General features: G+C 50.8%; 9 protein-coding genes across 9 annotated transcripts; 6 read left to right on the plus strand and 3 right to left on the minus strand.

The window, feature by feature from the left end:
• Positions 1–147: 147 nt before the first annotated feature.
• CC77DRAFT_926280 (P-loop containing nucleoside triphosphate hydrolase protein) lies at positions 148–4,882 on the plus strand (the record flags this gene model as incomplete). The annotated part of the gene is made up of 8 exons (XM_018533913.1): positions 148–305; positions 355–403; positions 468–649; positions 707–777; positions 828–861; positions 920–1,036; positions 1,084–2,178; positions 2,269–4,882. The coding sequence occupies 8 exons, from the start codon at positions 148–150 to the stop codon at positions 4,880–4,882; spliced, it is 4,320 nt and encodes a 1,439-aa protein (XP_018390664.1).
• Positions 4,883–7,046: 2,164 nt separating this feature from the next.
• On the plus strand, positions 7,047–7,786 carry CC77DRAFT_1016219 (hypothetical protein). The gene is made up of 2 exons (XM_018524182.1): positions 7,047–7,513; positions 7,563–7,786. The coding sequence occupies exons 1-2, from the start codon at positions 7,349–7,351 to the stop codon at positions 7,581–7,583; spliced, it is 186 nt and encodes a 61-aa protein (XP_018390665.1). The 5' UTR covers positions 7,047–7,348; the 3' UTR covers positions 7,584–7,786.
• Positions 7,787–11,012: 3,226 nt separating this feature from the next.
• On the minus strand, positions 11,013–15,441 carry CC77DRAFT_954168 (hypothetical protein). Its single transcript, XM_018535454.1, has 4 exons — positions 14,766–15,441; positions 14,344–14,718; positions 11,290–14,293; positions 11,013–11,236 (listed from the first exon to the last, which is right to left on the minus strand). Exons 1-4 carry the CDS (start codon positions 15,087–15,089, stop codon positions 11,226–11,228), a joined length of 3,714 nt encoding a protein of 1,237 aa, XP_018390666.1. The 5' UTR covers positions 15,090–15,441; the 3' UTR covers positions 11,013–11,225.
• On the plus strand, positions 15,419–17,110 carry CC77DRAFT_954171 (Metallo-dependent hydrolase). The gene is made up of 2 exons (XM_018535455.1): positions 15,419–15,997; positions 16,090–17,110. The coding sequence occupies exons 1-2, from the start codon at positions 15,665–15,667 to the stop codon at positions 16,996–16,998; spliced, it is 1,242 nt and encodes a 413-aa protein (XP_018390667.1). The 5' UTR covers positions 15,419–15,664; the 3' UTR covers positions 16,999–17,110.
• Positions 17,111–17,229: 119 nt separating this feature from the next.
• On the plus strand, positions 17,230–17,916 carry CC77DRAFT_1057038 (P-loop containing nucleoside triphosphate hydrolase protein; the record flags this gene model as incomplete). Its single annotated transcript, XM_018527969.1, has 1 exon — positions 17,230–17,916. The coding sequence occupies one exon, from the start codon at positions 17,230–17,232 to the stop codon at positions 17,914–17,916; it is 687 nt and encodes a 228-aa protein (XP_018390668.1).
• A 491-nt stretch (positions 17,917–18,407) lies between these two features.
• On the plus strand, positions 18,408–20,197 carry CC77DRAFT_1090810 (hypothetical protein; the record flags this gene model as incomplete). Its single annotated transcript, XM_018529536.1, has 4 exons — positions 18,408–18,481; positions 18,540–18,658; positions 18,708–19,694; positions 19,869–20,197. The coding sequence occupies 4 exons, from the start codon at positions 18,408–18,410 to the stop codon at positions 20,195–20,197; spliced, it is 1,509 nt and encodes a 502-aa protein (XP_018390669.1).
• Positions 20,198–20,263: 66 nt separating this feature from the next.
• On the minus strand, positions 20,264–21,305 carry CC77DRAFT_308501 (hypothetical protein). The gene has a single exon (XM_018531184.1). The coding sequence runs from the start codon at positions 21,075–21,077 to the stop codon at positions 20,487–20,489; it is 591 nt and encodes a 196-aa protein (XP_018390670.1). The 5' UTR covers positions 21,078–21,305; the 3' UTR covers positions 20,264–20,486.
• A 212-nt stretch (positions 21,306–21,517) lies between these two features.
• CC77DRAFT_1057041 (PLP-dependent transferase) lies at positions 21,518–22,852 on the minus strand (the record flags this gene model as incomplete). Its single annotated transcript, XM_018527970.1, has 2 exons — positions 21,518–22,733; positions 22,779–22,852. The coding sequence occupies 2 exons, from the start codon at positions 22,850–22,852 to the stop codon at positions 21,518–21,520; spliced, it is 1,290 nt and encodes a 429-aa protein (XP_018390671.1).
• A 317-nt stretch (positions 22,853–23,169) lies between these two features.
• CC77DRAFT_926270 (P-loop containing nucleoside triphosphate hydrolase protein) lies at positions 23,170–24,844 on the plus strand (the record flags this gene model as incomplete). The annotated part of the gene is made up of 2 exons (XM_018533912.1): positions 23,170–23,674; positions 23,730–24,844. The coding sequence occupies 2 exons, from the start codon at positions 23,170–23,172 to the stop codon at positions 24,842–24,844; spliced, it is 1,620 nt and encodes a 539-aa protein (XP_018390672.1).
• Between the last annotated feature and the right edge of the window lie 527 nt (positions 24,845–25,371).

Genomic DNA, 25,371 nt, shown 5'->3' on the forward strand with positions numbered 1-25,371 from the left:
GTTCTGGTCTTCTGCATATCCGCCGCCAGCCAACACAGCTACTCGGGTAGGCTAGCACGCTGCCACCCTTGGACCTCAAGTCCCAACACCAAAGGTTACCACTTCTACACATTCTTTGCTTGCGTCGCGTTTTTTTTTAGAATACGAATGGATTCGCCAATGCAAGATGACAACTATGGTGGAGTCATTCCGACTGCTTCCAGTGAGACATTTCAGCTGCGAGGCTATCAGGCTGAGATGGTTGCAGAGAGCATGAAAGACAACGTCATTGTCGTCATGGACACAGGCTCGGGAAAGACGCATATGTAGGTTTGCATGTTCTGCCATGACGGGACCATACTGACAAGTTCGCAGAGCCATCGAACGAACACGAGCGGAGTTGGAAACGTGCGAACCCGGCCAGGTACGGATACCTATACCTGCCGCTAGATCCCCACGCTAGACTTGATCTCACACGCCTCCTTCAGGTTGTCTGGTTTCTTGCGCCAACAGTTGCACTCTGCGAGCAGCAATATGATGCCTTTCAATCTAATATACCTGGGGTTGGACACCAGCTACTTTGTGGGAGAGATGATGTTGAGCTGTGGACGACCCAGGCAGAGTGGGACCGAGTACTTTTCAATGTTCGCGTGGTCATCTCAACACACGCGTAAGCCCCCAGGTTGAGCGCAACAGACTCCACGCGCACCCACTCATACGTGCTCAGGGTACTCCTTGACGCCCTCACGCATGGTTTTGTCAAGTTGAGCAAGCTGGCTTTGCTAATTTTCGACGAGGGTTAGTTCGTCGCGTTAACACAACAACATCTTAGTACTAAAGTCCTGTAGCACACCATTGCACATTGAAACACCCAGCTCACCTGTAGGGTCCTTCATTTTATACCAAAAATCTAATGAGCAGAAGGAACTAACAGTACTAGTATAATGTCCGATTTCTACTTGCCTCAATTGAAGAATGGAGACAGCTCACTACCTAAAGTTCTTGGCTTGAGCGCAAGCCCTGTCATGAAAGCAGCGGCTAGCGCAGAAGGGCTTCAGTAAGTTCGACTTGGTAGAACAGGTTTTCTCCCCCTAATATCTGTAGGCAAATTGAACAGAACCTGCATGCGGCCATAAAGACACCAAAGCTACACAGGTCCGAGCTGATGCGGTATGCGCATAGACCTCAGCTACTGCAAATCACTTACTCTTCGGACGCCTCGGGTCAAGAGCATTCTCACCTGCTCCTTGCGTTGCAGCATGTATACCGCACGTATGATCTTGCGAAAGATCCGTACGTGATCGCATTGTTGGACCAACAAAAGCGTGGTTTCGATGTTTCTCGCCAATTGACCAAATTGTGGAATAGTCAGAAGACTTATTGCTACGATCAATTGAAACAGTTGGTATCAAAAGCTGAGGCGATGGCCAAAGAACTTGGGGTCTCTGCTATGGAGTACTACTTACATCAATGCATAGCCAAGTTCGACAACATGACCCGCGGCTCAGACCAGCAGCTGCTGGACCTGACTGCCACCGAGAAGCAATATCTCTTGGAAATATTCCGGGCACTTCCCCTCCAAAGTCCTTCACCCATACCTGCTACCATGATTGAGAATTCGTCTCACAAAGTCAATAAGCTTGTCGATACTTTAGTAGCTGAAGCCAATGGTACCCCAGGTTTTACCGGCCTTGTGTTTATCGAGCAGCGGGTCTGGGTAGCATCGCTCGCAGAGATACTAGCATGCCACCCACATACCAAAGATCTGCTACGGGTAGGGACATTTGTCGGCTCGTCGAAGTCGTCCAAACAAAAGGCAAACATATCTGCTTTGGCAGAACCTAAGAATCAGCAAACCACACTCGATGACTTTCGCGCTGGTATCATCAACCTTGTTCTAGCCACAACGGTACTGGAAGAAGGTATCGATGTATCCAGTTGTCATCTCGTTGTGTGTTTCGAGAGACCCAAGAATCTGAAAAGCTTCGTTCAACGACGAGGAAGAGCAAGGAAACAAGAATCGCGTTATCTGATTTTCGTGCCCGATACTGGAGAGGCACGGTCCTCGACGTCCTGGCAGTCGCTTGAGGCTGAGATGAGGAAAGCATATGAGGACGATAAGCGTCGAGTGCAGGCAGCGCAGAAAGCAGAACATATAGACGAGGTCGGAGAGCGGTACTTCAGGGTTCCAAATACTGGGTGAGTGGAGATTCTTCTGGGTCGTGTTTGCTCTAGCATCCAGCCATCAAAACCAACTCACCCTGATTATCTATTTACTAACAAAACCAGCGCTCTGCTAACTCTGGATAACGCCTCTCAACACCTCCATCATTTCTGCGCTCGTCTTGGGGGTAGCGCTTACGCCGATACGCGACCAGAAGTCGAGTTTACAAACGACCGCGGCCAGATCACCGCTGAGATCACATTGCCGCTCTCAGTTGATCCCAAAGTGAGGAAAACCAAAAGCTTGGAGACCTGGAGGACAGAGCGCATGGCTCAAAAAGATGCTGCCTTTGGAGCATATAAGGCTTTGTATTTGCACGGATTGGTGAACGAAAATCTTCTCCCTGTACAAGACGAAGAAGACGACGCAGCACAATACCAGATCCGGGACGATCGCCCATCCGTTGTGCCCGTTGCCCTAACTCTCGATCCTTGGTTAAGTGTCGCACAGTCTCATCAACATGAACCCGATATATGGTACCGTACCCTGCTTGAGGTAAAGGCGCCAGATGAGGAGCCGATACGTATCATACTGCTGACTCCTGTCGCCATGTACGAAGTCCCTGATATGTTACTACATTGGAACGAATCCAAGCGGTACACAGTTACGAGCTCTTGTCTATATGGTACATCACTGGCCGACATAGATATTGGTCTGCTGCGCTCTATCACGTGGAAGATCTTGCACTCAGTCTTTGGAGTTCACATCAAAGAAGGAGTTGACGACTTCCTCTGTCTACTTGCTCCGTGCGATTCATCAGGTTACATGATGACCGAGAGTGAACTCCATGAATGGCATGCGACGACAAACGGCCAACAATCAGCACCCAGACTTCTGATTCAAGGAAATGTCAACATAGCAAGCTGGGGTTTGACTATGCAGCAAGGCGACGCTCGGAAATTCATGCCTATGGCTATCACGCCATCAGATTCTCCAGATTTTTCGGGAGGATACGAAACTTTGCTACGAGCTGTGCGGTTGCCTAAGCGTCGAGACTTCTTACATGTTGTCTACCAAAGCGCGGACACGAACGACGCGTACACCAAGGTCGAAAGTCTTTTAGCTTCGACATGTATCGTCGAGAATCTTCCTGCCAGATTTGCCATCTTTGCTTTACTGTTTCCATCAATCCTACACAGACTTGAGGTATACATGATCGCGGATACGCTTAGAACGACGTTACTAAAGCCAGCCGAATTCGAAGCATCAGACCTCCCAATCATCATCACAGCACTCACCTCATCCGCAGTCGATGGATGCAACAACTACCAAAGGATGGAGTTTCTCGGAGACTGCATCTTGAAGTTTATGGCTTCTCTTCATGTGATGGCTGCAAATCTGCTCATGCCAGAGGGTATGCTAACGGGGAAGAAAGGAAAGCTTGTCAGTAACGGATATCTAGCACGGGCCACAGTAGCTGCAGGTCTCGACAAGTTCATCTTCTACAAGCGTTTCACAGGTGCTAAGTGGAAACCACGATACATTGGTCAGACACTCACTGGAACCGCGCCGCCAGTCAAGGAGGAGAAGTCGTCAAAACTGATCGCCGACGTTATAGAATCACTCATCGGAGCTTCATACCTTGTTGGTGGGTTTTCAAAAGCTTTTGTGTGCATGAAAGCTCTCCTACCGCTTGAGAAATGGACGCCTGTTCCAAAGGCAAATGAGATACTCTATGAAGCAGCTTCTTCTCAAGACAAAGTAGCGAACTTGGTGTTGCTTGAGCAGCTGTTAGGTCATACGTTCAACAAGAAAGAACTTCTACTTGAATCACTCACGCATCCCACGTTCCGGGGCCCTAACGTCCATTGCTCTTACGAGCGTTTCGAGTTTCTGGGGGACGCAGTGCTCGACTACATCATTTCAAAGCGGCTCTATGCTCACAAACCAAGCCTTCCACATTGGAAGATGCATGGTGTCCGAACGGCAATGGTCAATGCTGCATTTCTGTCTTACTGCATGTTCGAGACTACAGTAGCAGAGGAGTTGACAAACAAGGCGACCCTCCAGCCAGAGATACATCAGAGAGCTTTATGGCAGTTCCTTCGATCATCGAGTGCGGAACTTATCGCTGCGAGGACTATAGCTTTACAAAAACATGCCGAGACACGGGGTTTCATCGCTGCCGCTCTAGCGCAGGACAACCGCTTCCCGTGGCATGCCCTTTCACTCACTGATCCACCCAAGTTCCTTTCCGATATAGTCGAGAGTGCTATCGGCGCCCTCTATATCGATTCTCATGGCTCTATATCTGTCTGCGAAGATTTCGTCCATCGTCTTGGTATCTTGCCATGTCTCGAACGTATCTTGCGCGACGGTGTAGACTGCTTGCATCCGAAAGAGCGGATCAATACCCTTGCTGCTAACAAGGGTATCAAGTACGTTCGTATTCCGAGCGACGAAGAAGGTAACAAGAACGAGACACAAGGTTCTGAGCGAGGGTATAGAGTTCAGGTTCGCATTGGTGGGAAAGATGTCGGAGGGAGCGTCGAGGGAGTCAAGAGATTGCAGGCTGAGACTATCGCTGCCTGGAAGGTTATCGCGCTACTCGAAAGTGAAGGTGTGGGCGACGCGCCTACAGAACTTGACGAAGACGAAAGTGATGACGAGTTCTTCGACGCTGAAGACGGCGGCGGAGTCATGCTGGATGTTGGTGACAGAGTGGCGGCGTACAATTAGGAGGACCACATCGTTCAATACAAAATGCCATTGAGCGATGGCGTTATCTAGACCAGCCAATGTCAAGGAATGTGGAACGACTAAGAATGTTTTGGGTAATTAATGCGAGCAGAATGCTGTCGCATAGCGTATGATAACAGGAGGATAATGTGACCACGTTCCCATATTCGCCACTACTATCGTTGGGGTTGTGATTCGCCTCACATTCAAGGTATACACCTATCATGCTTGACGCCAATGGACGCCTAGATCTTCAGGTAACAGGGTGTTGTCTTCGTTCCCCATATAGTGAGACAATCTTCCAAAAACGTTTTTTGGTCATCTGGAGATCACTCGCTGAGCTTGTGGAGGCGTTGCTCAAGCTGCGTTTGCTTCGTACTAGTACTTTTATATCAACGATGGTAATTCCTCCGTTTGAATTGATACTGACTAGTGTGACAACATGCTGAGAGAGAGGCCTTTGCGAGGTTAATCCTTGGAGGAGCAGTTGCCAAGACACTGTAAATGGTGTGAGTTCGGCGACAGGGAAGGTGAGTGCGAGAGGAAGGATGCTAAGATCACGGCCTAGATCAGATGGCTTACGCCTGTAATACACAGCAGTGTTCCTGTCCCTGCCCTTTCAGCTCTTCTTCGGGAAACCGTCTTGCTTGTATTCCCAAATGTAGCGATGCTTCTTCAGTTTCAAGTCGCTCCTGTCCTGGTGATTAATGCTGTATTGTTCTCAGTCAAGCATAGCTCCTCTTCTACGACCAATTTCAAGTAATTCATCGATAGTTGTGTGGTTGGCCAAAGGTGCGGCTGGTGAATGTGGTCGTCGCAGCGAGCAAGTGATGCGGCACAGTCGTGGAGGCGATTGCTTGAAGCGCGTTTATGCGTTAGATGCACGGCTAGGAAACAAAACGAGACAGAAAACACAGTATGGAGTTTCTGAAGTGGCTCTGCACCCTGTGATAGAGCTGCTTGTTATGTTTGCTAGTTTGTTCCATGATCCCGCCAGTGGTCGGATCGGTATCGCAGCTCCGAGCGCAGGAGTCACCTGATTTGAGTGGCATTTCTACTGGCTCGTGGATGCTCATCCAGAATACCTACCAGGATGAGTCTGCTTCACGGAGCTCAGAATCATGATATGATTCCTTCTCTAGCATGTGTACTCCAAGTTCGGCGTCAGCGGCTTGGGAACTTGCCCACTGGCAGGGCTTTCCTCACGCCACTTGTGTGCTTCACTTCCTGCACATCTTACGCAGTCTTCAATAGTAGCAGTTAGATATCCTCGCTTTTGGTCTAGGCGTGATTAACATGGTGTTCACCCGATCGTTTCATAGGCTTGGGCTGTTGGCTACTTGACTGGGAAGCAGATTTACAATGGCGACTGAAGTGGTCCAAGATACGACTAGAGAGGCCATGATCAGTAATGCCGAGGAAATCCTACAATGGCTCAACACGCTCTCGATGCACGTACTGCTTGATGATAGTACAACCGGCCTCATGTTCGATAATGCGGCACCAGTCCTCAGCTCTTTCCGGTGAGCCAGCTTGCATGTCTCATCCTGAATATCGGGCCGTATACTGTGTTGTTCACGATCAGCCGTTGACCCGCTGCAGAATCATTAGCAGGGTGTAGGCGCAACGACGCGCCGGCTATGGGAGGTTCGGGTTGATGCCTGGCATCGGTTGAGCACCCTATGATGTAGCAATATTGATCAGCGGCCTATACAGACGTTGAGGAATCCTCAGGAGCTAATCCACTTACCATTAGCGCCTTGTTGGACGGCAAGCACTCGACAGGTAGCACTGTTGCTTCCAGGGGAGGCTATATGTGTGGGTCTGTTGTAAGACATGCGAAAACGCTCGGAGCGAAATACGTAACCTTTTTCTTGTAGACCTACTGATGTGGACCCGATATTCGATGCCTCAGGCTGTCCGATGTTGTTGCAATATGTAATCGATGTGTGGGGCGCTTGCCAAAAGGGCCGGCTCGGCTGTGCCGAGTCGAAGTGCAGAGCGGAATAGGCATCGCACGATAGGTATTGCGGGAAAATGAATGTTGTCAGAGCGGCTCCGGGATTTCTATACTAGCGTGGCGGAGGCACAGTTGAGGTGGTTTCCTTCTGACGCTCCGTTCTAATGAGGCGTTCATGGTGCCGTGTGGCGTATTCGCTGTTCTCACAAGACTGCCTGACGGCCACCTCCCGGGCCCGAACATCAATGCAATGTGACCGCTCTCGGTAGGGGCGAAATCTACCCAGCTAATGTTGCTCTGTCTAGTGATCTTTGATTGAGGCGCGGAAACCGCATAGAAAGGTTCGATGGTGAAAGATATCTTGTGCAACTATAAAGTGCACAGTATCTTCGATGCGAAGTATATAACCACAGAGCAGCCACAGTCTCCCCATACCTGCATCATACAGTCAAACGAGTTCAACAACAGTTTACAATCGTCTCTACATTCTCTGTTCAGTCACTACAATGCCTTCCCAAAACCAACCCCAACAATCTTCTACTGGCGGCAGGCCTACCGGCGCAACAGGTGGTGGCTACAACAGATATCCGTGCGATAACTGGCAGCAAGAAGGTCATCCACAGAACTACACTTTCGTCGACCAAAAGGGTCGATTGTGCGCCCATTGCATGGTGAGTCCGTCAGTTTCACAGTTTGGCACTGCGCTAACTATCTCATCAGTGTGCACCCCGCCAGCGATGAAAGGGAAGCATCTTGAGCACTAGTATCCGTACACTTGGAGGATGCGTCTCTGTCACTTTTGGTCACTTTTGGAGGGCACATTGAAGCTTTTTGTTGGGTGATAGTCGGGATTTACTTCGGTATCCCTTGGTTCAAGCTGCGATTTCTTGAATGTACTGCGATACTTGATTTGAGGCAAATTTTTAATGGAATAGAAGTTGGTTGCGCATGTTTCTCTTGCCCACTCTGCATGCTGGAGACGGCATTCACCCAACCGCTGGATGGACTCACCATGATGCAGGAGATTCGCTTCAAACTATCGACAATTTGCTTAGCACCCCATGTTCACGACTCATATCCAATTCTACGTCTTGCTCCCATTTGAGTGGGGAAGGCGTCGCTTGTGGTGGAAGGATCTGACGTCAAAGCGGCAGCAGTCCAAAACGACTTAGACACATTGCGACTACTTCTTTCTCTCGCTTCAGTTGTCCACGCCTCCAACACAACGGACCGAGCCTGATCTCACATGGCTGAAAGTATATGCGGGTGCCCACTTCTAGAAACGGCAGATGGCACGAGAATTGTCAAGAGCGGCGAGAGGTGGACCCCCAACACCAGAACCCACGTTAATCAGCGCCTTAGCCGGTCTCTCATCAGCCGTAATTGATCGACGATAATCGCAGCATGACCAGGTGGGGCAGCAACCGAAGAAAATCCGCTCCCTTTGTTTGGACTACACCACTGCGACGGAAGCGGCGCCCAATCACTCTGGCTAAAATCTCGAAACGAGTAAGTCGAGAAGCCGGTGAAGCCGGACAGTCACCACAGTCCTCAGTGCTGACCATGCTTGGAAGACCGTATGCTGTTGCCGGCCCGTGTAACAGGCATAAAGGAATGTCTCAGTCCCGCGCATACACCATGGTGAGCCCATATCTCCCCTTCTGCGCTCTTGAGACCCGCCACCATGTTTGAAATGATCTGTCAACTACGCTATCAGCATAGAGAAGTGACATTTACGAAGCGGTCAACTTTTTGGTCGATTGCCAACAGCTGCTCACGATGGAACGTACCAATTCCATGCCAGCACGTTCACATTGCTGCAGGGAAAGTGGGCCTCCATGAGGGGCCAGCGCATGATTCGTCGTCTTCATGTTGGATAGGTGATGCTTCAACGAATCATGGGTGAATTATCCTGAATCCGGAAGGGCTTGCCACACTCCGTAGCGCAAGACCATGACAAAGACGCCAAAAGTATGAGCTAGCCTTGTTTCACGCCCAGAATCTAGTCACATTGGGCAAATGATCTCTCATTTGCTCTGGTTGAGGGTCTTTGAGGAGCCTGTCATTGACCATTGAACGAAAAAAAACGGTAGCTAAGCAGGCGGCAAAAGAAAAAACCAAGATCTACGCCGATCTCAAGCAGACGACATTAAGCGCGCAGAAACGTGGCATGCCGGATTATTGGTAACGCACAGTGGGTCTTCTAGCTCATGAAGGACCCCATGAATTCCTAGTCCCCGCATCAGCAAATGCCACTCTCATTGAGTCATTAGCGCAGTAGGTTTCCAACGGCTACCTGGTTTGTCGAATGCTCGTAACCGGTCAAGTGTAGTGTGATCATTGTCCAAGCATCCGGGCAGTGACGTCGTACTAACAGGATCTACAGTACTAAGTCTAACACTACTGAGATAGGGAGATCGATGTTCACATCACATTTCAACGTTTCAAGAAAGATAGTAGAGGCAGTGGCTGATGTACTGCGCATGTCAATTATCAGAATAGTACAATCGTTAGACTCAAGCCTTGCCAGTACATATGCTGCTGGTCTTCTTTGCGACGCAACAATCACACTATCGCAGATTCGGAGATAAGCACAGAGAAAAGCAACACATACTACCGGACCCAACATTTGTTGAATGCCCGGGCTTTGGCAGGGTTCAGGCACGTTTTTCTACCGCAACGACCTCTTCTGCGACCACGCTGAGCCTTACGCACACACCAAAAGGCACCTTGATCATCTTTCAACCTATTTTTCCGGAAAGCGGCGAATAGGAGAATACATCTTCACGTCACACACGGCTGGAAATGGCGTGCGACTGTGCCGTCGATACTCTGAGCCAAGAAGCTTCGCAGCTGTGTAGACATTTCTCAGGTATATTATCGAGGCCAACAATTGAAGGGAACTAGGTCATCATGTACCATGTCATGGGTATGGTGTTACCATGGCTGGCGCTACCGGACAAAGAGCCACTGGGTGGAATATTCCAGCATCGGTAGCTGTAGACTAACCTGCCCCAGCTAATGAGGCAATCTCTTCCGAAGTATGAGGTGTGTGCTGGAAACATGTGACCGCAGGCGTATGCATGCAGGTGCAAGAAAAACGGTCACTTGCTCCCCAACAACCGGGCATGCATATGCAGGTTAACCGAATAAACGCATATTTGACGCGGCCAACACGATCTTCAATCTCGTCTCGTCAATCTGGATTGATACACAACACTCAACAGCAAGTCCACAATATTTCTTATGCTATGGTCTTTAGCTTGATGTGACTGAGAGCGACCCAGCTAGTGACCTAGTAATCTGAGCCTTGAGGGTTTAGGCACCCCGTGGACCGCACAGATGCAACGATAGAAAACTCCAAGCGTTTAATCATCGGTAGTCTCCATGCAGCCTTACCATGACTTGCAGTGCCTAAGACCGCCATATGCGGAGGCCGTCCCACAGAAGGATGCCGCGAAACGACCGGCACAACTCACCATGATCTAGTCAGATTACGATATGAAGTCTATTCGCATGTCTCACTTGTAAACACCCAACATCCAAGGCACGCAAATTGGGCAGGTGAGCAAGGCGTAAAGAATAAAACGTCCCGTCCGTCATCCTTCAGCTCTAAGCGCCCGCCATGCGGCGCAGCCGAGAAACTGGACCTGGACCCATTCTGATCAACGCTAGAGTTCCCCGAATTATGTCTAGTTCTGTAAGCAATTGTCAAGCAATTATGTGGCTTACCGTGCCTCATGCAAGCGCCGGCGCGTAAATGGGGTTGAAGCAAAATGGGTCGATCCTGCCTTGAACAACGACTCGACCGACCGCTATCCTGGAATGAGGGCCAAATTCAATGGTTCGATTGTCAACCAACGAGCTGGTATACTATAATAGCATAGTGCTGTGGTTCTTCTCAGGCCAGCAATGACACTGGGCAAGGCAGACGTGTAAGTCCGGCGACCTTCGCACTGCGTGCAGGTACTTCGGATACATTTCATCACTGTTTCATGACTACAGTAGCTGTGATTTCTGGACTCCCGCCCGCTTATGTTGGGGTCGTGCTCACTCCGCTGATATGATCGCCAAATATCGGTGTGCTAGTCGTGACGACAGTCCTGCCACAGCCAAGCTCAACGTATCATGACTGTGACCGCCATTACTTGGTGCGGTATTACCGATGAACAAGCTTAGAATCAAGGTTCTATTAGCTATTATGATTGCTACGGTTACTTCATCCACTTCGTGACATCATTAAGCTCACAGTCAGCAGCATAATGTACTGCAAAGATCTCCAGACTCCCTCAAGATTACACCCTTTCTTTTTGTGACATCGCGATGACCACTTTCATAGCAACTCACAAATCCTTTGAACTGATGCCATGCTCACGCACGTACTTATCCAGTTTCTAGAGAAATGTTAGCATGCCTCTCTTGTATAGGATGAATATATGTAACTCACCAGTCTCAACGCCAGGTTGCCGTCCATCCAATCCTCCAGTGACCTTCTTCTTCAGCTTAGCCAGCCCAATTTTGGCCTCGTCCTTCGCAAACTTTGCATTCCGTGCGGGCTTCCACTGCATCAGCCCACGATGTCTCCTCTCTTCGGCTCGCTTGTTTTGCTTGTTAACATCCTTACTGGATGAAGTGTCATCTGTCTCGGCTGTGGTGCTTGTACGAACTGTAGACATCGATTGGCGAGGCTGATGATCCTCAGTGGGCGATAAATCGGTCTTCTGTGACTTCAACTGGCCATTAGTTTTGCTCTGGTCACCTCCACCTGTGCCGCCACTCATGTTTTTCGCACTGCCAACCGTATCCGCATCTTCAACACCAATATCAGATGAAGAAGAGTCTTCGCCATAGTCATCATCAGAGTCATCATTGTCCTCGTTATCGGATGGATGATAACGGTCGTGTAAGGGTTCTTCGACGCCTGGTTCGCGTCTCTTCTGACGCTTGGTGTTCATGTAGGCTTTAGGGTTATCTCCGAAAGCACCGGACCAGTCTTGCCCGTCCTTTGCGAGCCACTTGCGCTTTTCTTCTTCGCTCGCGTTCTTCAAGATATCGCGACCTGTAGTCAATGACTGCTCATGTAACTCTTGAACACGATCTGGGATCTCCTTCTCGACTTTGTGGTTTCGCACACCTTCGGTAACACACGACTCCCATGTTTCGAATGTCTCGCGGGTGTCATTGTCGGTGATAAAGGCAGCATGTGACTCGTCAGTTCCGGCCTTGAATCGCGCCCGGAACTGTAGGCGACCAACTTCCTGAAGATCGTCGAGACCCGGTTCCTTATGGCAGTTTTCCTCAGTAATGTAGTTCTGCGTGAGTCGAGCAGGAGCAGCAGTTTTCCAGATTGGGATGTTGATGTCCGCATCTTCGTTATCTATGAAGTGCTGCAGCCAGATGACTGCGTACGCGTCCGCCTTGCGATGGTTGTTGATATGGAATTCGAAAACAATTGGTGACCTGTAGCGGTGCTTTACTGGTAGTCGGACGTTGTGCTTTCCATTGCTCTCCTCTAGGTCCCAATAGTAGCCATCACCTTCTTGGAGCTTGTGAGAAGCGGTGCGACTCAGCTTGCCGGTGCTGCCGCCAGTCCGCAATTTGATCTTGGGGTGGTGGTTGTAACCCAAAGCCAGGATGCGCTGAGACCGGAACTCAAAGGTACCAACGTCCCAGCCAAGCATTTGAGGTGGTAGACGAGTCTCGATGCTGCGGAACAATAGAGAGATTCGTATGCGACCAAAACCGATACCGCCATCGAGAGGATACCAGCGTGTGACTTGAGAGGATGTTTCGAGAATGTCAGATAGCTTCAGTGGCACCACGCCCAGAATAGGGTCATGTTCCCTGTTCCTCTGATCGCGCACTGTAACCGTGATGATAGCCGACCGCCAGTCACGAACGAATCGTTCGGTACCCGCGTTGAAGATTGGCTGAGATGAGACAGCTTTTGCCCGAGTTCGGTAGACTAGCTCGTCGTTGAACAAAATCGTGCAGTAACTGTTTGGGAGGTCTCCACCAGTCTCTTCTTTACCCTCCCCGTAAGGCTTTGCAGGCTCGTATTCGCGTCCCTTGGGGTTGGTACTACCCTTTACGTTTTCCAGCTCCAAATTCACAATTTGATGACATACCACACTGCAGATACCGCTAGGCCAGAGAGGATCCGGTGGAGTGTGCATGACAGCGTCATCCTCTTCAGAGTTTATGACACCCTTCTCGTCTTGTAGTTCGGGCTTGTCCTTTAACTCATCTGGAAGAGATTTGTTCTTGCCATCTGTTCGCATCTCCTTCCTGAACTTTGGCTTGGTGAAATAACCAACTTCCCAGTGAAGTTCGCCAGGCATCTCACTGTCAGCCTCCATACCGGCCAGCTTCGAAGTCTGTGGGTACATTTTGCCTGGATGCTGGATCATCTTTTGCATGGAAATTTCGACCTTTCCGACGATGTCATCGGCGGTGTGTCGATCGGAGTCCCAGAGTTCTACACTCAAGTTCTCGTTGGCCTTGATCAGTTCTGGACCAACGAGAACAGCTGCTGTCTCTTCCCAGATTGGATTCAGGTCGTCAGTAATAACTCGGGTACAGTACATGGGCTTACCGTATTTCGAGAATGCGATCGTTATGTAAGGGTCGCTACCACCGTGCTTTGATCCACGTCGATCTTGCTTGCTCAGACCGACAGCACGGTGAATACGGATCCAGAGTACGCCCAAGGCTTCGGTATCTTTTTGGACGGAGTCGCCTTGAAGGATGGCTCGCATGTCAATAGACATGGACTTCGGCGCGACATACATGCTGGCCGCTGCCTTGATAGCGTAGTTGACAAAGTTGCTGATGAGGGGAAGATTGAGAATGTTCACACCCTTTTCCACCATGGGCGTGCATCCAGCAGTCACCTGTGGCGCGCCCATCAAGGTAAAAGTCAAGGTCTTCAAGAATGGAGGTTCGGGGGTCATGTTCAGACGCAGGCGGACTGTACCAACAAGGCCTTGCAGTTCGACAAAGATGGGCAGCGGGACACCGAAGAGACCCTTAATTCCTAGGTAGAATACCAGCTGCATGTGCATGTTCCTTGCTCTCTCGGATACTCGCTTTCCGCTGGGGCTGGCGTGGTAGGCGAAAGAAACTTCCAGGTTGTAGTAATCACCACCCTCCTCATCTGCTGCTGCTTCTTGAGGATCCTTTGTCTTCTTGTTCTCTTCGTGGATGGATTTTTTCATATCGCCCATGTGTGAATCCGGAAGCGCTCGTAAGCTAAGGATGCGCAACGGGTTGCTTCCCTGGTTAATTTCGGCCACGCGGACGTTTTCAATGACACCAGGTACGGAAGCTTGCATAACGTCCTCAAGCATGTCAGCAACACCCGAGAACATGTCGGGGTTGATGAGGCCCCAGACGATGGCTAGCAAAGTGTTCATCCACTCGACGGACTCTGGCAACAAGTTCAAAGAGGCCTGCACGATGGTTAGTTAGTTCTGGCAGGGCATCCTTAGTAGACACGTACCATCTGGCCGCGGACTTGTTCGCTGTCCCACTCGACCTCTCTTCCGCTGCGCACAACCTCCTTCATCCAAAGATATACGCCAGATGCCAGGCACATACCAAGCGGTATAAGGCCCTTGAGGGCACCACCGAACATTTTACCAACGACAACCGTCCCGATGAGTATTCCCGCGCAAAGGTAGTTCGCTCGCGTTTCGAGGGCGGCAAACATGGGCTCGTAGCTAACCGAGGGCGTCGGATGGAAGAGGACGTTTGTCTTCTCACCGTGGATAGGTACATCGGTCGTGGTGCCTTCGGCGACTGGATCTGGTGGTGCTGTGACATCCTGGTTGTGCTTGTAGTCTTCGAGCGACTGAGAGGGATCGGTTTTTATTGGCTACCAGGTGTTAATGAAGGGTGATAGAGTCGGGAAGGGTGCCATACTGTTTGCTTGTCCAGGTTTGCATTGGGTACGACCAAATGCGGATTCTCGACTTCATCTATCATGTCCTTGTTGACATCGGCAATGACGACCTCCCTGCCAGTCGTAGGGTCTGTGACTGTCTTCTCTGTACCTTTTACTTGTCTTTCAGGCTGCTTGTGTGGTTGCGACTGTTGCTGCGTCTGCTGCTTGGCCTGTTCGTCCAATTTCTTGTCCCGGGCCGCCTTGTCCTTATCCAAGTTCTCCACGAACTGCCTGACGGTAGGGATCGGGTTGTGCCCTGAGTAATGTCCCCCCGGAGCATGTTGCTGCTGTTGTTCCGCCATTCTGTATATGTCTCCTTCTGTATGACCGCCCAGGTCGAGGGTGTGGACGTGCGACGAGACTCACCCAGCAATTGCGACTGTTGCGGGAGGATGAACGGATGTCTTGAAAGAGGTTGAGCCTAGCGAAGATCTCCCCGCTTAAGAGAAGCGAAAGCAAGGAACAAGCAAAGCAGAAACCATGAAAGAGATGCCGCGCGCGGGGCTGCGAGGCTGCCGATTGCAGTCAATGACGTAGGGCAAGCAGGACCGATACTGGAACTGGGGCAGCCGCGTTACCACTTGCGCACGACGCGTACTCAGCCTTTGCCTGTGCCACGACCAGAAGCTGACAAGAAGCTGTCAAAATCTCCACTGTGGCTGAAATTCTGATAAACATCCTGGCCGTCACATCGCGACTTCCCGCTGTGATCGGCTGATGACGTCAAGGTGCATGCCGATGCGTCGTCGACCAATCAGCGCGTAGCGGGGGCGATCATCCCCTCCAGCTTGGGACGACTCATGATCTCCCTACTCACGCTTGGTAACGGGAGTTACCCGCTACCAGTTTCCAGCACATTATTGGCCAGGTCTGCAATATGTCGGGCTGGTTCACCTTGTTCACGAACTGTCGCTACATCCTCAACGGCGAGCTTGTCGAGGACCATCTCGTAATCTCCGATGAGACCGGACTCATCCTGAAAAGAGAAGGCTACATCGGAGGCGAGGCCATCGATTTGGAAGACAGCATCATAGCCCCCGGCTTTCTGGAATTACATACTAATGGAGCGAATGGTTTTCACTTCACGCATCATGAAGACGAGAAGATGTATGCAAAGAAGGTAGATGAAATCGCGAGGTATTACGCGACTCAGGGTGTCACGGGATTCTGGGCAACCATACCTACCGTAAAGAGTGATGAATTCCACAAGGTAAGACAAATATGACGCGCTGAAGCGTCTTCGCCATGTGCTTCAAACATTATCAAGTGCACACAATGTGCAGCCTGCTGACAGTCCTCCAGATCCTTCCCTCTCTGAAGCCTCGCCAGATTGCCTCTTCAGCATCTCTTCTTGGAGCTCACACTGAAGGCCCATATCTACATCCTACCAAGAAAGGCGCCCATAACAGCTCCCTTTTCAGTTCTTGTTCAACATCCCCTTCTACCGTCTATGGATCCTCCAATCTGCAATCCACTGTCAAGCTCGTGACCGTCGCACCGGAGCTCCCTGACTCAGCGGCACTTATCAAGACACTGACGTCGCAGGGTATCAAGGTAGCGATGGGCCATTCCTCCGCCACATACGAAGAAGGATTGACTGGGCTCAAGGCTGGAGCAAATGGCTTGACGCATACCCTGAATGCGATGCCAGCTTGGGCATCGAGAGCCCCTGGGCTGGCTGGATTGATATCGCTACCAGAAGCAGGAAATATTTCACCTCCATGGTACACAATCATCGCGGACGGGGAACATCTTCATCCAAATACCGTGTCTCTGCTTCATCGCTCCAACCCGAAGCGGTCAATTCTGATCACTGATAGTATCGAGCTTGCATCCCTCAAGGACGGGACATACCCTGGTCACTCGCAGATCCCTTTTGAGCAGGTCAAGAGCGGAACACGAGCAACAATCGCAGGAACCGATACGTTGATCGGCGGATGTATTCCACTCCAGCAGAGTATGAGGAACTTGATGAACTGGTCTGGTTGTGGAATCGCAGAGGCTGTAGGCACAGTGACAGAAAATGTGGCTGCTTTCATGGGTGTTGATGGCGAAGGTGGTAGAGGTATACTGAAGGAGGGCAGGAGGGCAGACTTGACTGTATTGAGTGAGCAAGGCGAAGTACTTCAAACATGGGTCGCTGGACATAAAGTATGGGACAGAGAAGAAGATATTCGAGCATATGAGGACGATGGTGAAGCGAGAGGTTAACGCTGACTTTCACTGACGACAATCATGTTAGGACATTTCACATTGTGACGAGGGAACTAGATATGTGGTAGAACTGCGTAGAAATTTGAACACCGTACGGATCGAGGGCTTGCGTTGTCAAAGACCGTTGGCGTGAAGTCAAAGAACCTGTGAATCATCTCTTGTACTTACTTGATATATGAGCCACAGAAAATTCCTTTCTCAATAGTCTTAACCATACACTCCAAAAATATGAACAGCGACAAAACTGCCAATCTTCCGATGCATAGCACAGCATCCAAGTCCAGCAAGTCATCCCCACCCCTTATCATCTACGTGCTCGGCCCACCCTGCGCCGGTAAGTCGACGCTATGCACCACTCTCGTCAATAAATTCAATCTGGACCACTTCTCCATCGGCGATGAACTTCGTGATCTGATCTCCTCAGACACAACGGGCCATGCCGCACGTATCAAAAGCAAGCTGTCGGTTGCTGAGCTGGAGGACTTCGCCACGAACGTCAAAGCAGGAACATTGGCACCGTCAAACGTGACACCCAAGTATGTCAAGGAGCGTATATTTCCCGATGGTGTGGTACGACTAAACCTACGAATTTTAATCGATGGATTTCCGAGGGGAATGGATCGCTGGGAGACGTTCAAGGACAGCGTGAAGGACATATGGCAGCCTGATAGTAGTACCTGGACACTCTTGCTGTGCGTTGACCGGGCAGTGGCTCGACAGCGGTTTTTGAGTCGTGGTAGGGCGGGGGATGTCTTTGACAAGAGGTTTGATGATCACAAAAATTCTATTGACAATATCGTGGCTGCCATGAAGCAGGATGGGGTAAATGTCGTCGAGATTCACCCAGGGCCGGACCGCGACTGGGAGGATGTGCTCAGCTTTCTCCATTGTATTCCTGGGTTGCATGAGACCTGACGACAGTAGATCGCCATCACGTCACAATGTCCCTCTAATTTAAGCGTGTCGCAGCGAGTCAATATGCGGTTTAGGCACGACGGTAGGATCGACATCGCTGGCAAATGACTCTCGTTAGGAGAAGACGAGTTATCACAATGGAATAAAATAACGATTAACGTGCAGGAGTGCTACGTGTGATGAAGGCAAAAGCTTCCGAGTGTCTCAAAGTAATGTATCGCCACATTCGAGCCGCTAATTCAGGTGAAATCCAAAGCAGTAGATACCGGACGAGGTGTTCTTCTCACGCGCACAGGTCCAGATCAGTGAAGATCAAGATGCTGTTCGGACATGCCATACATAATGCCGGGATGTCCTAAGCGTGCGCGATGGTGAAGGAAAGCTCCTCGGCAGCGGTCGACAGATTTTGTCACCAGCCCCGCTTAGTCACCCACGCTAAAATGGCGCTACCATCTTCTCCCGACATTTGAATCTTTTCCTATAGCTCCAACATGGAAACTCTCGACAACACCGAGTGGGACGTGCTCATTGTAGGCACCGGCCTGCAGCAGTCTCTTCTCGCTTTGTATGTGCCTTGCTTGCCGGCGAGAGTGGCCGCGATCTGACTGACGCAGCGCTTAAAGAGCTTTGTCGCGCTCGGACAAGAAGATCCTCCATGTTGACGAGAATGACTTCTACGGCGGTGCAGAGGCTGCCTTTAGCTTACAAGAAGCTGAAGAGTGGGCACAGCGGATGAAAGATGGTAAGCAACGATGACTTGGAGAGATTTGGCTCTCGCTAACGCGTCCAAGACACAGTAGATACGGTCTTCTCCGATGTTACAATTACCAAGCCCGAGGTTGCTGACGCCGCTCCCGCACTGTCCTTCTCAAGGGCATACAGCCTGTCTCTAAGCCCCCAGGTCATCTACGCGCGCTCATCTATCCTCGGCTGCCTTGTCTTGTCAAGGGTTTATCGTCAGCTTGAGTTTCTTGCTGTCGGTACATGGTGGGTATACTCTACAGGTGCACAGAGCGAAAGCTCGTTGTCGCATGCGAGGCTGCTGAAGGTGCCAAACGGTCGAGAAGATGTTTTCCAGGATCACGACCTTGACTTCAAGGCCAAGCGCGCTTTGATGAAGTTTCTGCGCTTCATCAGCGAATATGAGGAACAGATCGAGGTGTGGGAAGAGCACCGTCAGCGGCCTTTCTCGGACTTCTTGACAGAGCAGTTCAAGGTTCCAGCAAGTCTGCAAGGACCACTGCTGGCACTCACACTCTCACCGGCCGGGCCTGATCGGACCACTACTGAATACGCTCTACCGAGAATTGCGAGGCACCTACGTTCGATCGGTGTGTTTGGGGCTGGTTTTGGAGCCGTCATCCCGAAATGGGGCGGCTTGTCTGAAATCAGTCAGGTGTCGTGCCGAGCTGGTGCTGTAGGTGGCGGTGTCTATGTCCTTGGAAAAGGCATAGCCCCAATCACTGAGGGCATCGCGGAGACAACCGAAAACGGTACAAAGCTTCGCCTGAAAGACGGCGAAGTTGTTACTGCGAAGTGGATTGTAGGAGGAAACTCGTCAACCGCGTCTCAAGATACCTACTGCAGGTCGATGACCATTGTGTCGTCGTCTTTGTCACATCTGTTCCCGCCCATCGCAGAGGAAGCACCAGCACCTGCCGCTGCTGTCGTTGTTTTCCCGTCCGGCTCCTTGACATTAGACTCTCAAGCTGAAGAGCTTCCGCCAGTTCATGTTTTCGTGCATTCGAGCGATACTGGCGAATGTCCCTCTGGTCAATGTAAGTTTGCTCTTCTCCTTACTCTTGCTGTTATGATGAACAAACATTACGAATACTTATCTACATTGTCTGAATACCATTGAAGACAATAACTCTGACAACCTGATACAACGGCACATCGTCTACACTTTCAACGCATGTTCTTATTGCTTCATGTTGCTGACTATTCCTTAGGTGTGCTATATGCTTCGACATCGATGCACAATCAAGACGGGTTTGCCCTGCTTCGAAAAGCTATAGAGTCGTTGCTCTCTGCCCAGGACATAACACCATCGCCTACGATACTGTGGTCTGTTGAGTACCAGCAACGGGCTTCATCTGGATTGGAGGCTCTACCGTCTGACAACGATCATGTCGTTCGATTCCCGCCCACTTCCATGGATCTCGCATTCGACGACGCAGTGCTTGAGAACGTCAAAGAGGTGTGGCAGAAGATCGTGGGAGATGAAGCGGGCGAATTCTTGGTATTCCAAGACCGAGAAGCTTACGACGATGACGAGTAACGAATTATAACTAGAGTGATGAAGCTATGATATTACAATACCTCAGTGCCTTCTCTTGATTGACAAATTTACTCCGAAAGCATGTGCAGCCAAAACCCAAGGAGGAGAAACTTATTGGATGTAATGCCTATCCTCATCTTACTCGTCGTCGAGAAAGTAAATCCGGCAGTCCTAACTCAGAATTTCATCTTCAGTTTCCATAATCGAGCCCTTGAGATCGTTCAGCCCTGGCCATCTAACCGCCATGTGTACATGATTCGTCATGTTGCAGTCCCAATTTGTATACAAGTTACACCTTTGTTGTGCGTCTGGTAAGTCTGGGGGTTGAGAGGTTGTCTCTGTGGCGGAGGAGGGTGGTGGCTTCCTTGGTGTTGGGCGAGAGTGATGTGTCGTCCTTTTTGTCTTCCGTGTTGTCTTCTCGCTTCAGGACTGCCTCAGGTAGATTTGTAATAGCAAGGGTGAAGGACGAGTCCTCGTTCACCTCCCCTGGAAGCTGTTCTTCACGCTTCGCAGCGTTGCTTGGTTGTACCCATGTAGTGACAGTGGTGGGCGGCAGTGAGGCCATCACTACACTCGTTATGACTGAAGTGACTGTTGTCACCCCGCCGCCTGGCGTTGTTGTGATCCAAACGACCCTGCCTGACGAAGTCCTTGTAGGCATGGGCATGGGCGTTAGACCAGGAATCAGAATGCTAGACAGATGCGGAAGGTCTATAGTTGATGGTTTGGGCCTAAGAGAAGGAAGATTGAGGAAACCGTGCCAGAAACCGGGTGTCTTCTTGAGCTGTGTCGGCGTTGAGGCGCTTTGGGTCACTGTAGCGGCATTGCTTTGCGGCAAAGCTAGAGCAAGAATGACAATCCAAAGCACAAATGCGAGCATCTTGTTGTGTATTGTTGTTGGTGTTTGCTCAACGGATTTGGTTGAAGGTGGACGATTCAGAGAGTTATTGTGGTAAGTTTGTCGGTGGTGAGTCAGATTTGTTACTAGGAACGCGTGTCATATATGTGCGGAATAAGTCCCTTCTAATGGCGGCAGTATATGAGGTGAAGGTGAAGGACTTGAATGCAAAAGTGTGAGTCGGAAGCATGTCACCCTTACACTTGAAGTATATGACGTGAAAGGATCGTGATGAATGTGAGTATGCTGCTAAAATGATTGATCCTAGCGTGATAGTCTCCGAGGGTTCCCTACAACGTTCATATCCGGCTGCATTCTGTTGTTTGTAACGCGCATGTGCGGTGGCTGATAATGGGGTCGAGTCCAACATGTATCGTCAGAATTTCAGCATCTTTATTTGTAGCTGACATACGATCTAGCATTTATTCCTGAATATACTTCTTGAGACTCCTTAGCCTTTCCATGGCGCTTTCAAGGACGTCATCGTTCTTACACACGGCAAACCGTAACCAGTCTTCGACAATGTGCGCATTACCTGGAGTAAAGAACTCTGTTGGCGGGATAGCTGCCACACCAACTTCTTTGATCAAGAACCAACTGAGCTGGAAGTCCCTCGGCCTTTCCGCTACATGAGGGGGGAACTCGTAATCACTTGGTAGTTTGACCTTGGACATGTTCACCAACACGAAGTAACCGCCCTCTGGCTCTGAGTAGGGTAGCTTGAGCTCGTCAAAGACGGCGGTAAACTTGTCGATCTTTGCTTTCATCTCCTTCTTTGACTCTTCCCAAAAGTTGTGTGCATCGGCTTGCTCGAAACCAATGGCCGTTGCTTCTTGAAGCGGCGAGACACTGCTGTAGCAGATTCGTGTATGCGCTGCACTGACATACTTGATCAGGTGCTCAGGACCGATCAGCCAGCCAACTCTCCAACCAGTAGCATAGAAGTTCTTGCCTCCTGAGCCGACAGTCAATGTGAGCTTGGCGATCTCCGGTGAAAGCGTAGCGACGCGGGTAAAAGGAACATAGTATAAGCGATCGTAGACTTCGTCTGAGAGGATGATGATGTTGTGTTTTACGCACACATCGCCAATAGCTTGCAGTTCTTCCTTGGAAAAGACCTTGCCAATAGGGTTGTGGGGAGAGTTGATGACAATCATGCGGGTCTTGGGTGTGATGGCAGCTTCCAGTTCTTTCATGTCAAGACTCCATTCAGCTGCAGACGTTGTCTTGGTCGCACCGTCTTTGGGGGGATGCAGGGGCACGTAGACAACCTTTCCACCTGGCATTTCAATATTGCTAATGTACTGGTCGAAGAAGGGCTCGAAGACGATGACCTCGTCTCCTTCTTCCAGAAAGCCCATGAAGGCACTAAGCATGCCTTCGTTTGCACCGGTTGTGATTGTGACTTCCTTGTCGGGATCTAACTCGCGACCGAAGAAAGGAGAGTAGGCATTGGCAATGGCCTTCTTTAACCGCGGGCGGCCTTTGGTGGGCGAGTACTGGTTGCAGTCTACTTGGTCGAGGGCAGCCTTAGCGGCATCGAGGACGAATTTGGGAGGGTTGTAGCCAAAGAAGCCCTGGCCCATGTTGACGATGGGCTGCACAGGCGAGGCCGCCGCAGCTTCATTGACAATGGACCTGTCGCTGTTAGCTGTTGTCGCACGCAGGAGCTTAACAACCTACCAGACATCCTGCTTCTGCCCAGCGACTCGCTTCGCGGGCTTGAAGGGGTCTTCTCTTCTTATTGTCGCAGACATGGCTCGTTGCGGGAGGGAGCAGCTGGTGGGGCACTTTAGAGTTGGAGATGGTCTCTTGGTGGCGGTTCGGATGGATGTTGTAGCTCGAGTCACGATACTTCGCATGGCAGTATCGTTGGCACATGGGAGATCCGCGAAGAGTCACAAATGGTAGCGCCAGGTACGAGAGAGGGTGCTTGTACAAAGTAAGTATTGCGTGCTCCAGTCCGTCGTCTGCCGTCATCAAGCGGGGGCATTTCCGAGATAGCGCCGGTCTCGCTCGTCGCGTTACCCCAGAATAATTCGCGTCGCGTGCGTCGAGCCACTCATCTTCGAATATGGTCGACTGCCCCATCTGTGCCAAAGCCGTCAAGGACGCCCGAATCAACGAACACATCGACAGCGGCTGCCAAGACTTTCTTCTTGAAGCAGAACCACAGGGCACGCCGAGTTTGGGAAAGGCCTACAGCTTCTTCACCCCAGGCGCACGCAAACCCCCGGGCGCGACGCAGAAGAATGGACACCCAACCTCATCGCCTCCGCCACCGCCAGCAGCCACGCAGCTGGTAGAGCGATCCAAGACACCGCCTGCCTCGTCCAAACGTCCTTTTGACGAGGCAGCAGATGCACAGACAAATGGCGAGCCGCATTCGCCATCAGCCCCAAAGCGGGCGCGGAAGCTCAAGGCAGTTGCCGATGCCATGCCGCTGGCTGAGCGTATGAGGCCCATATCGTTGGACGATGTATATGGCCAAGAGCTCGTCGGCCCTGGCGGCGTTCTTCGAGGCATGGTCGATGAGGGCAGACTGCCATCAATGGTGCTCTGGGGACGACCGGGAACGGGTAATGCTTCCTCTACATCTTGCACGCTCGACTCGAGAGCTGACTATTTGACAAGGCAAGACTACAATTGCACGCCTAATCGCCAACAAATCAGGCTCGCGCTTCGTCGAGATCAACAGTACAAGCACAAAGCTCGAGGAAGTGCGCAAGATCTTCACAGAAGCCTTCAGGGAGCTGCAGCTGACGGGTCGAAGGACCATCGTCTTCTGCGACGAGCTGCATCGCTTCTCAAAGACACAGCAAGACGCCTTCCTTGGGCCTGTAGAGTCTGGCACAATAACCCTCATAGCAGCAACAACCGAGAACCCATCCTTCAAAGTCATCTCCGCACTGCTCTCAAGATGTCGCACCTTTACGCTCGACGACCTCAAAGAAGACCACCTGGTGCGAATACTAGAACGCGCAATGGCCTCCGAAAACTACACATCTCCCATCCTTGACAAGTCAATGTTGGATTACTTCGCCCGCTTCTCGGACGGTGACGCCAGAACAGCCCTCAATCTTCTCGAACTAGCTATGAACCTAGCGAAGCAACCTGACATGACCAAAGAGAAGATACAACAGAGCCTCACCAAAACCCTGGTATACGACCGCGCCGGCGACCAACATTACGATACCATATCCGCACTGCATAAGTCCATACGAGGCTCCGATCCAGACGCCGCGTTATACTACCTAGCACGTATGCTAGAATCTGGCGAGGACCCACGATACATAGCCCGCCGCCTCATCGTCGTCGCATCCGAAGACGTGGGATTGGCAGATAACACCATGCTATCCCTCGTGACAGCCACATATTCCGCCTGCGAGAAGATTGGCATGCCCGAGTGTCGCATCAACCTCGCCCACGCCGTCACTGCCCTTTCTCTCTCACCCAAATCGACGCGCGTATACCGAGGGTTGCACAGTGCCATGGATGCGTTGAAGGAGCCAGGAGTCGCCGCCTTGGCCATACCGCATCACATACGCAATGCGCCGACAAAGTTGATGAAGGATATGGGCTACGGTGATGGATACAAATACAACCCGGACTATCTAGACGGCAAGGTGAAGCAGGAGTACTTGCCCGAAGCACTGCGAGGCCGTTCGTTCTTAGAAGACACTGATTTGGGAAGCAAGGTTGATCCCGATCTCATCGAAGACGACGAGTTGATGCCTGAGATTGACTGAACGCAAGATTTGGATAGCGTTGACTCGAATTAGTTGCATCTACTCAGCATTATTTCGGAGTCTGGCATAGCAAATATGATACCCATCACGCGATTCATCCTATGTCGGTCATACGCGAGTGGTGAATGTGTTCATTCGACTTACCTACAAATCTTGGATTCTCTAAACAAAACAGCTAGTCGCGATATGCAGAAGGTCTGTTTCAGGTGCTGTGTGCCTTGATATGCGATACGTGGGCGCCCGCTCGATATGTCTTACGTCCCCCCGCGAAGGGCGTTTGCTGACAGCAACATCCCTTGTAGTGCTCATCCACCCCTCATCCTCGAACTCAATGCTCTTTCCTATCGTTCACATCGTCTCCATACTGCGATACCACTCCTATCTCTAGGCCAAGCCATACATCCGGACGCGAAGTGCGATAGTCTACTATCTCAAACCACCTGAGTCGATATCTTGCTCGGTCTGTCAGGGCAAGATGGATAACGGTACAATCGGCATCATCATTTTCTTCATTGTTAGCTCTTACC

The sequence above is a fragment of the Alternaria alternata genome, assembly GCF_001642055.1.
Source record: "Alternaria alternata strain SRC1lrK2f unplaced genomic scaffold CC77scaffold_2, whole genome shotgun sequence".
In the NCBI taxonomy this organism is placed as follows: Eukaryota; Fungi; Ascomycota; class Dothideomycetes; order Pleosporales; family Pleosporaceae; genus Alternaria; species Alternaria alternata.

What these genes read in the sequence shown, in the direction of transcription:
- CC77DRAFT_1016219 (XM_018524182.1), top strand. Translation starts at nt 7,349, where the DNA reads ATGCCTTCCCAAAACCAACCCCAACAATCTTCTACTGGCGGCAGGCCT. An exon ending in GATTGTGCGCCCATTGCATG is followed by an intron (nt 7,514 to 7,562) that starts GTGAGTCCGTCA and finishes CTATCTCATCAG; the next exon opens with TGTGCACCCCGCCAGCGATG.
- CC77DRAFT_954168 (XM_018535454.1), bottom strand. Translation starts at nt 15,089, where the DNA reads ATGGCGGAACAACAGCAGCAACATGCTCCGGGGGGACATTACTCAGGG. An exon ending in CAAACCTGGACAAGCAAACA is followed by an intron (nt 14,719 to 14,765) that starts GTATGGCACCCT and finishes AACACCTGGTAG; the next exon opens with CCAATAAAAACCGATCCCTC. An exon ending in AACAAGTCCGCGGCCAGATG is followed by an intron (nt 14,294 to 14,343) that starts GTACGTGTCTAC and finishes ACCATCGTGCAG; the next exon opens with GCCTCTTTGAACTTGTTGCC.
- CC77DRAFT_954171 (XM_018535455.1), top strand. Translation starts at nt 15,665, where the DNA reads ATGTCGGGCTGGTTCACCTTGTTCACGAACTGTCGCTACATCCTCAAC. An exon ending in AGAGTGATGAATTCCACAAG is followed by an intron (nt 15,998 to 16,089) that starts GTAAGACAAATA and finishes ACAGTCCTCCAG; the next exon opens with ATCCTTCCCTCTCTGAAGCC.
- CC77DRAFT_308501 (XM_018531184.1), bottom strand. Translation starts at nt 21,077, where the DNA reads ATGCTCGCATTTGTGCTTTGGATTGTCATTCTTGCTCTAGCTTTGCCG.